Source organism: Battus philenor, unplaced genomic scaffold (assembly GCF_028537555.1).
Source record: "Battus philenor isolate CCGP_79_NKW_IND1 unplaced genomic scaffold, ilBatPhil1.0.hap1 SCAF_8, whole genome shotgun sequence".
NCBI classification, from domain to species: domain Eukaryota; kingdom Metazoa; phylum Arthropoda; class Insecta; order Lepidoptera; family Papilionidae; genus Battus; species Battus philenor.
The window spans coordinates 15,442,455-15,458,966 of record NW_027181748.1 but is presented as its reverse complement, the minus strand read 5'-3'; the positions used below and the strand labels follow the sequence as shown (position 1 = coordinate 15,458,966).

The 16,512-nt window shown below is 32.9% G+C and overlaps 1 protein-coding gene across 1 annotated transcript in view; it reads right to left on the bottom strand.

The window, feature by feature from the left end:
* Window positions 1–15,722, bottom strand: part of Nrx-IV (neurexin-4) — a 31,190-nt gene extending 15,468 nt beyond the window's left edge. The window contains exons 1-12 of the mRNA XM_068774996.1: window positions 15,525–15,722; window positions 15,306–15,419; window positions 12,500–12,696; window positions 9,744–9,885; window positions 8,723–8,926; window positions 5,171–5,337; window positions 4,097–4,273; window positions 3,400–3,561; window positions 1,809–2,025; window positions 914–1,058; window positions 598–704; window positions 125–250 (exon numbers count right to left, since the gene is read on the bottom strand). Coding sequence (XP_068631097.1) covers window positions 125–250; window positions 598–704; window positions 914–1,058; window positions 1,809–2,025; window positions 3,400–3,561; window positions 4,097–4,273; window positions 5,171–5,337; window positions 8,723–8,926; window positions 9,744–9,885; window positions 12,500–12,696; window positions 15,306–15,419; window positions 15,525–15,591 — 1,825 coding nt within the window. The 5' untranslated portion in view covers window positions 15,592–15,722. The remainder of the gene's footprint in view (window positions 1–124; window positions 251–597; window positions 705–913; window positions 1,059–1,808; window positions 2,026–3,399; window positions 3,562–4,096; window positions 4,274–5,170; window positions 5,338–8,722; window positions 8,927–9,743; window positions 9,886–12,499; window positions 12,697–15,305; window positions 15,420–15,524) is intronic.
* Window positions 15,723–16,512: the final 790 nt, after the last annotated feature.

Here is a 16,512-nt window from a genome sequence, read left to right as displayed (position 1 = left end):
ATAGATTTTTAATTGAACCTTTTGAAAGTAACTTGTATCTCAGTGTCAACAAGGTCCTTAACAAGATCGTCTGACCACCATGCTGGTTGGAGTTGTCCAGATATTTAAAGGTAAAAGCACTCACAGTAAAGTTGGCAGGTGACCGGAAAGGCGGGCAGGGGCCCCGAGCCGTCCACGTCTAGCAGGACATCAGCCGCTCGCGACGCGCCCAGAGCGCTTGCGTACGCCGCACACGACAACGGGTGGATAGCTGAAGACATGAACACATACATAAATTATGCTGAAAAAGATGAATTAGTTTATACAATGTAATTTTTTTCAATTTCAATCCCCTTCAAAATAATCCACATTCAATACATTGCACTTGCCAACGCTTCTTTTATTAGGAATATTTTTTTTTCTACTACAGCCTTCAACATCTTCAATTCGGTTTTTATCTCCTCAATCGTGTTAAAATGGCTTCCCCGAACCTGCCCTTTGAGTTTACTAAATAACCAGAAGTCACACTGAGACAAATCAAACGAATACGATTCTTGCGGAAAGATAGCGGTATTTAGTCGTTTTAATTATCACGTAAAAGGTATATACTGTACTCACAGGTGTGACAGACAGCACCGGCGTATCCAGTACCCTGGCAGTTGCAGGTGAACTCGTCCGCCGACTGGGTGCAGGTCCCTCCATGCTCGCAGGGGTTAGGGTTACATCTGGAAACGGTATATTTAACTATATTGTAAATTAGATATTGTAGTTATTTTAGTGAAAGTTAAAGAATTAACTATCTAATTAATGAGCTAATTATAAAATAGGTCATGGATACCTGGATAGCCATGGGCACAAATAAATAATTATGGAAGAAGGACGACCATAGTGTTTAGACTGGACTTCTATAACCTCACCAAATTACACGACTTACCTGTCAATCATCTGACAGGCGTCGAAGACCACCTCATTGGGGCAGCAGTATTCCTCCTTGGTCCAGTCCGTGGGCAGCCTGTAGTTGCCGTCCACTGCAATCTTGCGCATGCACCCTATGAAGCCGCGAGGCGGTGCTTTACCACCTGGAAACAGATCCACAATCTTGAGTTAAATATATTCTTTTATGTAAAAATGGTCTGGATTTTTAACTTTAATACACCAATTTCTTTTAAGAGTAATATTTTAATTTTTTTTCCATCTGTAATCAAAGTCGAAGGAAGTCGCTGGACTGGTCTTCGTGATGAACTATGTGAAAATCACAGGCTTTAATCGGCGCAGGGTGGCATGATTATGATGATAGAACATTGTTCCTACTAGTGGTCAAGATACTGGTAGTTATATAAAAATCTAAAAGACATGTGAACATACACATACCCGTAAAAGTACAGATGCTGAGAAAATAGTTCAAATACTAACACAGTGTTTTATACAATTGATAAAATAAAAAATTAGCACATGGCCAACTAATGTGTGTTAATTTTTTCATGTCTAATATGATTTTGTCAAATCGAACTAGAATCAAATTGAGCTGTTTTATAATGGCATCCTTTTATTTAACAAACATGTATGGACATATGATTTTATATATGTATAACATATAGATATAAGTTTTATGGAGTCAGTATATTTTTTAGTCATTCTCGCACTCCCGTTACGTCTACTTATGTAACTCATATTTGCTTTTTAATTATAGCAAGTTTAAACCATTTCCAAAAACTTTATTTTTAACTCCTTTACCCTACGAACACAAACACAGAGGTTCCAAACGCAGTCTGATCTCTCCAGACCTCTTCAGTTTTTTCAATTGACACGAGTGATGACAAAAATCTCACCGGCGATGTAGTAACTAGTGCCGGTCTGGAAGCGCAGCAGCTTGGTGGTGCGAACTGGACGTCGGTCGATGGCCAGCAGCAGCGAGTCCGGTGCCAGGGTCAGCAGCAGCGCGTGCCAGCGGCCGTCGTTCTGCTGCTCCGGGAAGTTGTCCAACCTCACCGTCTGCGCGCCAGCCGTCGCCAGCTCCACTTTCACACGCCCCTCGTCCAGGTACACCTGGAAAAGTTTTACAGCATTTCAACACTGGTACTTGTAATTTAGCGCCCACCAAATAAAATAAGTCCTAAAAAGCAACTTTTCAGGAGAGACGAACAACTAAATATTGATTATATCTCAAAAATTAGTTAGTATAGTTTCAAGGCTAATTTTATACTGAACAATCTGCAAATATATATATTTAAAAAAAGTTTTGCATATACTGTTATTCTTGTTTTTATTTTACCTTATTAAGAGAAAAAGATAATTTTGTTTACCTCCGCCATTTTTAACCAAAAAATGATGGGAAAAATTGATATGGTGTATTGAGACTTGTAAATTGCCAATATTTAAAAACCGGTGGAGTGGGCGTCAAATATATATATGACGCTGTTGAAAACATCTAAAAAATGAAACAAATAAAAACACTGTTTGGTATATTGGTTCCACATTGGAAAGAGATAAATTCTAAAAATTAACCTATTAAAAATTAAACCAAAGGATTTCTTTACCATATGTAACACATACATCTATTCGTATTTATGTAATATCTTTTCCACATAAATGTATACGTACGAGTATTTTTTGTAAATATGTATATGTGTATAATAATGTACACCAATACCTCACTTTGCGTCGTGGTTACATTCCAAAAAAACACGACGCAAATTGAAACGCCGCAAAGTGAATTAAGATTTTCTATAGCAAACCATGTAAAGATCGAAGATAGATTCCAGAGTCACGATAATACTACTTTTTAAAAAGAAAATTGAACAAAGTAAACATTTAAAAAAAAATATAACTCTATCTAAGCAATTAAATAAATTGGAATAATATTTACCTTTTTTGTAACAAGAAACAACAAGTAAATATTTATCTAAATTTATTATTCTCTTTAAAAAAAAAAAACCACAACACACTACGTAATTGAAACTGAACTCTTAGCCTTTTAAATTACGTTGATTTTTAGATAGAAAGGGTATCCCCGATTTTGATGGCATGGTGCAATTAGAAGCAAGTGTTACCATCTTTTAGAAAAAAAAAAAGAATATTTGAAAAAAAAATTAAGACTTGAACCCAAAACAACGCAACCTCGAAAATCTAACGACGCACAGTGAAAATTAGTACTAATTAAGCTGCGACGCAACTTCGAAAAAAACGCAAAACGAAACGACGCAAAACGAGGTTTTGGTGTATTTGTATGTATGTACACTCTAAATTGCCCTCTCTCTCTCCTTCCTGTCTCTCATATCCATCCAAACATTGTCTGGTAGAGATCGCCTCAAGTGATAAGACCGAGTGATACTAATTATTTTTTTAATTATTATCTATGGTGTACAATAAAGTATAAATAAATAGATATAGTTGAAACCACTGCACAGCATTAGGGCTTACCTTAACATATCCGTCGGTCTTGAACTTATGGTAGACGAGTAGAGCGTGGTGTTCATATGTACGGAACTCCAGGGACACGTTGAGAGTATTGCCGCCGGAGTACCCTCGCAGCTTCGCGTAAGAGCCCGCCTTCAGGAAGGTAATAGGCACCACCGGAGGCTCCTGGGGACAGTTACAAAATTTAAAGACTACAAACTCTAGTTCAGAACACTATATATGACCATTCAGCAATGGTACACAAACTACTAAATGAGACGAGTCAATAACTATAATATTCTAGTATATTTTAAATGCACTATGTTATTTAGTGAATGCTACATATTATAAAAAAAAAATCTGGTTAACATCGCGGTAGAAAATCCTAACTGTAATGATAGGTGCTAAAAAATCCTTGAAACCCTGGTACAAAATGAAATATACATTGGTAATTGGTTATAGACGCAGAATCTTTAAAACAGTGAATGTTTCATCCCGTTTGCAATGACCAAATACTTTTTTTTTCTGAAATAATACATATCGTAATTACTATTAGTACTATTAGTACTAATTACTATATAGTAATCAGAATTTGAGAATACTGTAATATTCATAAAATCTATTACACCTATTTCCAAATCAAAATGTATATACATATATTCTTACTAATTTTCAGTATATTCATATTTAGTATTAAATAATTCGGTATTGGGGTACTTACAGGACACGCATATAGAGTGTTGAGCTTCTGATACTTGAAGGGTTCACCAGACTCGTACCCTTGCTTCAGGTCTTGGATTACATTGGTCGCGTTCAGATAGAGATTCTCCATGCAGCCGGTGAAGTTCTGATCAACCACCAGACCCTCTTGAAAGTTCGGTACACCGCCAATGTAAAGCTAGGTAACAAAACATATACATAAGCATTCCAACCATATTACAACAATAAAACTAGCGACTAGCACTTTCGTAAAATCGATGTGTTGATATGTACATTACATTTATATATTTTTACGTACTATGGGTTCTGACTCGAAATTAAACACCAATGGTTCACGGAACAGTCGACATGGGGAGTACACCTATTTATACTAAAGATAAGGTTCTAGTAAGTTCGATATAGTACTCGGTTAGAATTTCCGAGAACCGCACACTAAAATTTAAAAATAACTTCATGGTCACGCGTGTTTACAGCACTTCTTAATCCTAGGGTTCCGTGTTTATTGTTTAGAGGTTCTGTAACTCGAGCTTTGTACCAATATGTATTTATATCTAGTGTTAAGAGTAGTAGTAGCCCAGTGTCACAAGTTCGATTCCCAGGATACAATCTTATATAATGTATATGTAGCGTATCATGATACCACACTGCTAATCCCGGCTGTCAAGCGTGGCGATGATGGTATATCCCCCTAGATATCTTTGGAAGAGGCCTGTGTCTTGCAGTGGGCGTCTATGAGCTAAAAAAGCGCTCCTGACTGCTCTATATAAATACTCACAGCTCTATATAAATACTCACAGCTCTATATAAATACTCACAGCTCTATATAAGTACTCACAGCTATATATAAATACTCACAGCTTTATATAAATACTCACAGCTCTATATAAATACTCACAGCTATATATAAATACTCACAGCTTTATATAAATACTCACAGCTCTATATAAATACTCACAGCTATATATAAATACTCACAGCTCTATATAAATACTCACAGCTCTATATAAATACTCATAGCTCTATATAAATACTCACAGCTCTATATAAATACTCACAGCTCTATATAAATACTCACAGCTCTATTGAGGTTAAGCCTGGAGAATTCACCCTTGATCCTGCCGGTGACCACGACGCGGTCCACCGAGAAGATCACGTCGCGGCGGTGACGCGAGAGCACCACGTCGTGCCAGATGTTGTCATCTAACAAACTACCCACTGATAAGGAAGTCGCCCTGCCGGACCCTGTAAGAAGTTTCACAAACCTTTATACTATAACTTTGGCTCAGGGAAACAATTACTTTGTTGTATAATAAAAAATCTAAATATTCTTTATTCAAATAGGCTATTACAAGCACTTTCAAATCGTCAATCAACATAAGGCATTGTTGTCCCTACAGGAAGCTACCACCGGCTCGGAAGGCAGTTCTGCTGAAGACCTGGCGAGAAACTCAACAGTTGCTCTTTACAAATATTGTTTTATAAAAAGTACGCAACAATAATTAGCTTCCTAAGTAAGCATCAACATTTAATTCCACGCATTAACATCAGTATAGTATATATAGTAATCTCTCCGGTGGCAAATTTGAAATTGATTTGAAATTTTATTGTACATACGTATATCTTGTGTCATATATATTTTTTTAATATGAAAAGGACCAATATTTAGCACTTCCGCACATGCAGTGGTAGTCGTGCAACAAAGTGCACCGCCCGTCAGTCCGCTGATAAATGCGTATGCGGCAAACAATGCGAATCACTCAACTGCCACCACCAAATCACTCAACACGTGTTTCACCCCTCCACGGGGCATCTTCAGGAGTTATGTTACACCGATTAGTGCCAAACACAGAGTATATTTAATATTTGAAGATGAAAACTAGGAGTATACAGTTTACTTTTATTCCTTGTATTAACAACGTGTCTATCACTGTCGTCTATTGCCAGACTCAGGCCTCCTCCATATTTTTCAATAAGAACTTTTTACCTACATCAACAAGAGCAAAAATTCAAAATATCTTTGTTAAAGTAGGCATTTACGCTTTTGAATTGTCGATTACTTTGAGTGTCGGCTAGAAACTAGATAGTTGCTTTTTAAAATGAAATTTAACAACTTTTTATGTGTACGTTATAATATCAATTATGTAAATGAGTCAACAAACCCAAGTTCCACGCATTTAAATCAACTAAAAACTTTTAAATGTTATAAGATTCATTTAAAAATATACTATAAGGTGTAAGATATGTCGTAAACCTTTTTATATGTATACACCCAGACCCATGTAGTATTTATTAATGTCTGTAAATGATTGTCCGTTGACCTTGTGGGTTGACGACCCTCATTGTCCGTGGCCCTAACTTATGAACCTTTAATTCAAAGTGGCTATCTGTTTTGTGCGCTATGTGTTCACTGCCACTTCATTGCCCCAATCTACTGGACTCTTATTAAATAATAATAGAATGTAAGACAAGTCTGTAACGTATTAAAAAGTCTAATCTAAACAAACCTGTGATAACAAAAGATAATGATAGTAAATGTAAGAATAAAATAAAGATTAGAAATAAAATTGTACCTAGCCATCTAAGAGTAAAAAAAATGAGGAAAGAAGACAATGAAAGCAAGAAGGAATGAAAGAACAAAAAATTGCAAGATATTGTGAAGGATAAAAAGAAAGAATAAAAGAAATTGAGAAGAATGAAAGTGAGTGTAGAATACAGATTAAACCCTGAAAAAATTATTTGTAAATAAAGTCCCCGTCCCAAACAAAATTGGGGTAAGAGAGGCTCCCAATAGCGGAGGCCAAGTAAAAAAAAAATCTGGACTACGGGTACAATTGTTCGTCTCCGGAACTTCTCATTCCACCTGATCTCCCGAAGGAATCTATAGCATACCACTCTCCATAGCTAGTTGATAGACCGTGAGCTTATTATTAAAGCCCATGGTGAAAGAATATATCTATAGTGTAACAATTCGAAAAAAATCCGTATATATTATTTTTAAATATATTTCTATTACATAACACTGCTAATTTAAATTGCAGTTAACAATTTGAGAATCAAAAGGAACCGACGTCTATTTATATAGCCGTTTACGAGATATATTAAGCTCATCCTTGACCTGGCAACCCTGTATCGATTGAAACACGCCATTTATTTCAAGCGTAATGTTTAAAATTGCGTTTATCGCGGCTTATTGGCGCCATTTCAAAATATTTTTTATTATTTGAACTTTACACACTGACGTATAAACGAAAAATAGTTATGACTGCACAAAGTCTGCGAGAACAGATAATAAAATATAATTAATTTGAATTAATTTGTTTTACTACAAAGTTTCATTGAATTTTGGATATGGTATATATTAATCTACCGCAAATGTGCTATTTATTCATCTATATAAAGCTATTACACCTAAAACCAATCACCCTATACACCAATACCTCGCTTTGCGTCGTTTCTTTTTGAGTTTTTTTGCGATTCATTCATCAAAGTTGCGTCGCTGCTTAATTAGTACTAATTTTTACTGTGCGTCATTAGATTTTCGAGGTTGCGTTGTTTTGGGTTCGAGTCTAATTTTTTTTAATTTTTTTTTTCTAAAAGATGGTATCACTTTTGTTTCTAATTGATCCATGCCATCAAAACTCGGGGATTCCCTTTCTAACTAAAAATCAACGCAATTTGAATACAGTTTTATTTTCACTTTATTTTGCTAATTTTAAGAGTTCAGTTTCAATTACATAGTGTGTTGTGCTTTTTTTAAAAGAGAATAATAAATTTATATAATTTTTTACGTGTTGTTTCTGGTTACGAAAAAGATAAATATTATTCCAATTTATTAATTGGCAGAGTTATATTATTTTTGTTTCTTAAATGTTTACTTTATTCAAAATTCTTTTAAAAAGGTAGTATTTTCGGGACCCTGGAACCTATAATTGATGTTTACATGGTTTGCTATAGAAAATCTTAAGTCACTTTGCGGCGTTTCAATTTGCGTCGTGTTTTTTTGGATCGTAACCACGACGCAAAGTGAGGTATTGGTGTATATGATTTTCAAAAACTTATATCCCTGATAAAACATGTCAATTACTACTAGATGTATATTATTCAAGCAACCGCCTCTAGTATCAAATAACATAGGTGCTTAGATTGCTTACCGCAAAGTTATTTTTATTCTACTTACTTGACCGTCGGGTTTAACAATTTTTTTTTTTTACTAACCACATATACTTATGTAAACATGGTGTCCTATAAATAAAAGTCAATCGTATTTACGAAACGGAGCCAAACTAAGGAAGATATATATGAAAGCGACAAATTCCAAATTTAAACGAAATACTACTCTTTTTATTTGTACTGCATTTATGGCCAGTCTAAATATAGTTCAAATCCACTAACCATACTTTGATATAAAGAAGATATGTAATGGAAAATTTTAAAACAATATTCATTAAAAATGTATATATAGATAGCTCCATTTGATTCCAGTTTCTCTAAAATTGAAATCTTCTATGATTCAATATGTGAATAAATGAATTTTATCACGATAAACCGGTGTATACTCTGTTGCAAAAAAATGTGTCGCAATGTTTAATATTATTAGAAAACATATGATGTTGGTACAGTGGCTCACCCAAGTCCACGTTGAGGACAAGGCGGTTGTCCCGCAACTGGAGCGCCAAATAGTCGCCCTGAGTACCACGCGAGTAGATCAGGGCGCCGGAGGCCGCGCTCGTCTTGAACCGGAACCGGATGGCCTCGCGTGACGCCGAAATAGGGTCACGCAGGAGGTCCATCTTGACCAACGAAGACCCGTTGAAGTATAACGTGTCAGCAACTGCAAGTGTAGAACGACTATCTTACATATACTGCTATTTGCTATACATCTGTTTATTATACTGCTATTTGTCATACTGCTATTTGCTATAGTTCTATTTGTTTTACTTCCATACTGTAATTTTCTATACTACTATTTTTCATATTGCAATACTGTAATTTTCTGTACTACTATTTTTTATACTGATATTTGCTATACTGCCATTTGTTGTACTGCTATTTGCTATATTTCTATTTGTAATACTGCTATACTGTAATTTTATATATTACTATTTTTTATACTGCTATTTGTTATACTTCTATTTGTAATACTGCTATACTGTAATTTTCTATACTACTGTTTTTTAAACTGCTATTTGCTATACTGCCATTTGTTTTACTGCTATTTGTAATACTGCTGTTAGTTATATTGCTATTTGCTGTTATTTGCTACCAAAATTGTTGGTCGATCTATTGACGACAAAACCAATAGCATTACTCCATATATAATACAAACATAGAAAATCAAGTTCACAGTGACCAATTGAAGGCACATTTAAGGCTAGGCCGACGGACAATGACGCTTCAATATATATTTTAATACAAACAAACTATATTTAACTTTCAAACGTAGGTTTTATAAGTAAATAACTTTAGCAATTCTCACAAATAGTGAAATTCTAGAAATAATTTTAAAAAGATAATCGAATATTGGAAATACTACAAGAAAACATATACACACTTGCATTTATTTGAGCTTTAGATAACCTACTAAGCAATGTCTATTAGTGAATATAATCTAAATGAATTAATAAAATTAAAAAAAAATAAAAACCCACCATAATCACATCCGTAGACTTCAACCCTCATTGATATCTTATCCCTCCACCTCATGGGGTTTATCCTTATATACTGAGCTATGATAGGTACTTCGAATTCGTTCTTCTTAACCGTATTACCATCTTGGTTGCCTTCAAACATCTGCACGCATACAACATATAAATAAGAATTAAATACATACTTAAAATAATTTCCTTTATCTTTTTTTTTAAATCTTAAATTTGTTAAAGATTAATTTATATGGAATTGTCGTTTCAGCACATACACGTCCACTGCAAGGTAAAGGCTTTTCCCAAAGATATCTATGGGGGGAATATACAACACTTCCTACTCTTGGCTGGTGGGTTAACAATCGCAGTGGCATTATGGTATGCAGAGGACTGCTGCTCATCCTCTGTAAGCTTGTTTGTGAGCAGTGGCAAACCAATTTAAATAATTGATTGTATCTCAGGAATCGTACCCACGATCTACGATTGCAATTCTCAGTTCTCTACCGCTGAGCTACCAATATCAATTAATATTGACTTCTAAGGAATAATTGTGTTATGCAATTGACTTAGTAGTTTCTTTTTTCCACAACCCCTCATGTCTGTAAACCTATTGAATTGACACTACAATCCTATTGTTTAAGTTTTTAAAAATTCATGACTATGTTTTTTTATTATTACATCACTTCTTATATATCTTATAATAATGTTTTTCTAGTAGTAATTATTTGTGCCATTATCTTTTTAAAGAAATCTTTAAAACGCTTTGGCTTTACTTTTTTAATCAAAAAGTACTTATGGTATATATATATATATATATAAATATCTTTAGGTCATTAGTCAACTATAACCAACCCAGTAAAAGCACAAATTATTAATGTATTTTACAGAATATTGAAATATATTAGATAACTAAATACCCCCACCCAAACTATTTACAGAAATATAAAAGCTACCAAATCTAAAAGCAAGACATTAAAATAATATTTTTAATATGGCATCAATGAAAATGAAGATCATTGTTCAATGTTTTTCCCCAGAAGCATAGTAAACATAAGGTCTTAATGTAGGTATATAAACCTCTGATTTGAACCTTTGATAACTAGGAATGTGGTTGAGAAATATAAAAAATAAATAATGTGAAATATGTCAGCAGAGGAAATATGCGTTTACAGCAGTGTTTCCTCACATGGCGGCCCACGCCCCGCGGGTGGGCAATTTGAAAGTGGACTTCACACTAATTTAATCCTTTCGGTTTAATTACAAATATATATGTTACATACTCAATTTAATGAACTAATCATTATATTTTTTAAAACTATAAAAAATTAAGTAAAAAATTTATTACAAAAATTACTGTACTGTTTTTTTTACAAACAGTGTTTAAGTGTAAAATTTATCGTATCCATTAATATTAAAAAGCAAAGGAAACGAAAAGTAGACATATATAAACTGATTTCGAATTTTTATTTTCAACTAGCTGTGCCCGCGTATTTGTCTGCGTGGAATTTAACAAAAATATTATATAGAAAATTTCTAAAATAAAGGTAGCCCAGGTTACTCCTTATTATATCAGGTACCTGCCAAAATAAGTCCCGTCAAAATAGGTCCAGACATTTCAGAGATTAGACAGAACAAAAGGAAAGTCCGACAGTCAACAAATTAAAAAATATATATATATTTGGTAAATGTACCATAAGCATAATCATATACATCTAATAAAAACTATTATTTTAATATTACAAACAGACAATCCAATCTTATTTATTTATATAGATTGTTGACGCCAATTATAATCATCTCTTTCTCTTGCTTATAAAAGTGTGTGGTGAATAAATATAATTATCTCTTATATTTAACCTTTTCTTTGATTACTTTTGTAATTTTATATTGCCCATCGATTAGTAACCTAACATATATAGATATATATACATAACATAAATAAATGTAGAACATAGATATTATGTTCACGTTAAGAATACATTGACTCATTATTGTCCGCAGTTCAGCCACGCATTTAAAATTATGCCTTCATCTGGTCACTGTGAACTCTACTTTTTAATTGGGAAACACGACGCAGCTAGGCCGACGAACAATAATGTTTCACTACTTTCTTAACGCGAACAGACTGTCTTCACTTTAATTATCCAAAGCCTTAAGACATATGGTTGTTAATACATGTCAATTCACCTGATCATAACCATCTGAGGAAGAGATGGCCCTCCAACTCTCCCCATCATCAGAGTACTGGAGCATGTACTCTGACACAAACTCATCAGTAGCATATCGCCCTCTGGTGGCGATACCACGAAGCTCCTTTCGATCTTGCAGGTTAATTGTTAGGTGCTGGTAATACGAGCTTTCCTTCGCCGTCCACGCCGACGAGCCTTCACCATCACGCCACCAAACATTAGTACTCTATGTTAGCTTACAAGATATACCGTCTTGCCAGAATATACAAATTTACATATACACTTTTAACTTTCAGAAAATTACATAATTAATACTCAAATAAATTAATTTATTATTTGCAATTATTATCATCCAATATAAATAATAATTGTAACAATAATATGTACATTCTGGCAACACTGTGGACATATAAGTAGTAACATTAGTACAGTCAGTATTCTAAATACCCATAACCAACTACAAAGCCAAAAAAAACTACATGCATACCCAAAAACCACAGGTGCAAAGGCATTGTATAAATTATCATTTGTTATTCTTGTTAGTTTTAAATTCTTCATTTTATCAGGCGAATTTACCTTAACCTCGCCTCCAGCGGCTTTATACCGCACATAATCAAGTCCGTTGGAGCCATAGCTTATATGGTACTCCTGGACAAACTCCTGTGAATGAGCGCGACCCTGAGTCGCAATCCTTGTTATATTCTTTACAACCCCAAGGTCAATGACGAGTTGCTGGTCGAAATCACTTTCCGAGGCCGTCCAAGCATTCAAACCTTACATTAACATGTATTTTTAAATAGGAAAATTAAATTAAAAAAGAATATAAATTTTATACACTTTTATTAAATACCATTTTAAGCATGCCTATGTCTAATGCAAATATAAGCAACTATTCTAATATTAAACATGTAATCCTAAAATAAAACTAAAAAGACAAACAATCCCATTAATTTCCCGAAAACCTTAATTAAGTTTAAACTCTTTCACTTTTTTAGTAAGAAAGTCTTTAGTAAAAGCAACATCTGGCTCACACAAAGGCTTAGCTTCTGTAACCAAATCACTAAATTTCAAATATGTATACATCATGGGCTTATATTCTGTATCTCTATTGACTTGCAAACAAACTGACACTGTGTGTTTCTCATCTAGTAATGTCTCCTCAAACAACCAATCATCTTTAAGAACATTTCTTTCATATAATTTTGTATCTGTTACTATATCACCCATCTTTAATGGAGATTTAATAGAGAAACTTATTAAATCAAGCGGAATTGTTATTCCGAAGCCGATATTCTTAACATAACTCTCCTTGAGAGACCACAAACGGTAGAAACAGGCAATCTTTTGCGCATCTGTTGGATAACTGTTTATTTTCGACCATTCATTTTGAGAAAACTGTCTATGCATTATTCGAAAAAAGTCACGGATATTTTTATTTGGTGGAGGCTCCACTTTCATAATATCTATACCAATTTTTTTATCAGTGTTGCCAGCTAAGACAGTGTAATCACCTTGATGGGACACATTAAAATTAACATTGTTACATTCATTGCTTATATCAAGCAAACATGGCTTTCCATAGCTGTCTCTACCGAGTTTGATATTTTCATAAGGGACTTGAGTTGAGAGGTTCACATATTTTCTCATCAACAGCCTGCCAACAAGAGATGATTTTGCATCATCTTGGAATACAAATCGTGATATCCTCTGCTTCTCCTCAGGCTGTATATAGCTGGAAGCTGCTAATACTTCTTGTTCAGTAGGCGTCCATTCTGATACACTAAAAGCCCATCTTACATTGTAATGTTCCATGATCGTAGCAAAAGGTATCAGGTGTTGACTTGTATGTTCCGACAATGGTATTGTTGCGGCCCAATTATTGATATATTTATTGCATATACGAACCTGTTGATGAATCAATTCTTTTTTAGGTATTCACTACCTTTCTAAGTATTATTAATTTTAATAGATAAAAAGAAAACTTTACAAAGGCATGCTTAAAACTGTGATGGCTGACCTAAACTACTTTGCACATTGAAAACAAAAACATTCTACACACTAAAATAAAAAATGCTGCAATATTCACTAGAGAGAGTTAATATTGTAAAATGTACAGCTTATCTCAGTGCAACTTAAGGATGTGTTTATATTGAAGGCAAAAAAGTCTGTCTAAAACTTGGAGAACATAAATAAAGCTGATGTAATTACAGAACTCAGCTTAACCAAAAATTTAAGGAGAGAGCTTAAGAGAATCCTACCTTGGATAAAATATTATAAATAGGGGCTCATAATAAAATTAAATGAGCAAGTGGATAATTGTAATACAGATGACTTAAACTGACACTGAATTCGATAAGCATATTTGTTTTCATTTTAAATTAAAACTTATTTGCACACACATAAGAAACTAGCCATAGGTATATGCATCTTTACAATTTTTAACAACTGATGCCTTCTATAATTATCTCTCTCTTTCATTCAAAATTGGAATTGAGAGCACACAATATTAACTCTGTCCAGTATATAGTGCAAAAAATGCATATATGCTTCCAGTTGCATGAGCTTAGTCTAAAATATAAGTTACTAGTGTGAAAAAAAAATGCAAACTATAGGAATAATTTGCTTTATTTTAATTATAGAGGGACCGAAAAGTAATGTTGCGTTCTTTAGTTAAATCACATGACTACATTTTTAACAAGATCTCAACTCTGATCAAGAATATATTTGTCTTCAAAATATATTGACAGAAACACATTACTTTTTGGTCCCACTAATATTTGCAGTGGCATGATTCAATATTAATTATCAAATAATATTTGAATTAAAATGACAAATTGGGGTGTTTTATAAATCCAAATGTATCTTTTATTATCAAGTGATGGTCATAATATTCTAGTCAAAATTGTAAAATAGACATTGCAAAAAAATTATTTCACAAGATTCTAACTTGATTTGTGTTTTCCATTTTGATTGATTTTTTTTTACTCCATTACTATTTATATAATATTCTACATGGTTAAAATATTATATTAATTTTTCATTTTCAGTAAGCCTATAAGGTTCAGGAATATATCGTATATTTAAGAGATATCTTTGTAACAAATTAATTGAAAATGAAGTCAATTGGATTTCCAATTGACTTTATTTTCAATTAATTTATTGCTGCTAAAAACAAAACATTGAAAAGATTTTTTTTAATTTATTATATTAATCATGAATTTTTTAAGAAAGCTTTGGCTTAAAACTATTCCACAAAAACACAAAGCTACTAAAACACACTACAATTTAATTATTTTCATTAAACATTTACGTAATGTAAATATAATTAATTGAATTACGTAACGATTGTAATTTGTATATATTAACTAAAAAATATTCTTACCATATAATTTAGCATTCTCTGGACCTCTATCCCTTAAGCTGGATGTAGCAGTTAGTTTAGAATAAGCCACAAGAGGCTCATTGCATTCATAATCGTAGTAATATCTTAAGGTATCTGTAAAAAAATATTCAATACGAATAATAATCAAAACAACATTTTCTATATTAAAACCGAAAACCTAATATTCAAAATTTTAACGATGTAGATATAACATCTTACCTGCTTTACAATTTGTAACACTATAAGAAAGCAACGCAAAGAAATAATATACGAAAGCACTCATCATAATATCATAGTTTATAATTATTTATTTTAATAAAAATACGTATCAAGTCGTATCACAAAAGGAATAATACACAGGCGTGAAATTGTTTGATCATTACGTTTGGCGTTGCTTGACACCCGTTACGCCGGACGGACAACACCCAAACCAAATATCATTTGATTTTGAAGAACACATTGCATTTGATTGACGTCCAATAAGAATCAGAATTATTGTAAAAGAAAACAAACTTTTTATTTTTAAATTTATGATTAATCTTCTTAATATTAATTTTAATTTGATAATATTAATTTTACAATAAATAAAAAAATATATAAAGACGATTAAATAAAATTTCTTTTTCTGTTATTAATACCCAATTGTGATTTCCAAAACTATTGAGTTACTGGTAAAATTTTATTACTCCTCTAAATATGAGACCAAAATTGCAAAATAATTATGCTTCCTGTAATTCATTCGGCAGAGAAAGTAAATTCAAAGATTTTTGAACCAGTTTTGTGAACATGTTTTTAAGGAAGGCATTAACAATTATAAAGAAATCTGGGGACATACTATTAGTGAATATTTAACGTTATCAAAAAAATTGTCTATTCAGTAACCTTAAGTTTTGATTTGTCGACCTCCAAAATTTATTTGGTATAGTTTTCATATTTGGTATAACCCAGTATCATTTTTCTTGGACATACATATCTCTATATAAACGCATACTTATTTTAACTATTAGCTGAATTAAAAATTTCCTGTGTTAACTCTGTCCACCGATTTCATGTTTAGTAGTAAATTTGTACAATGCCTTATTGAACTAAGGTCGTGTTTAACTCAATAATTTAAATTTATTTGGCTCCCGCAAAGTAAAACATAGTTATATTGAAAGCGTAGGGTCTAATAAACGATTTTTGGTCAAAGGAAACTAGTTCTCTTAAA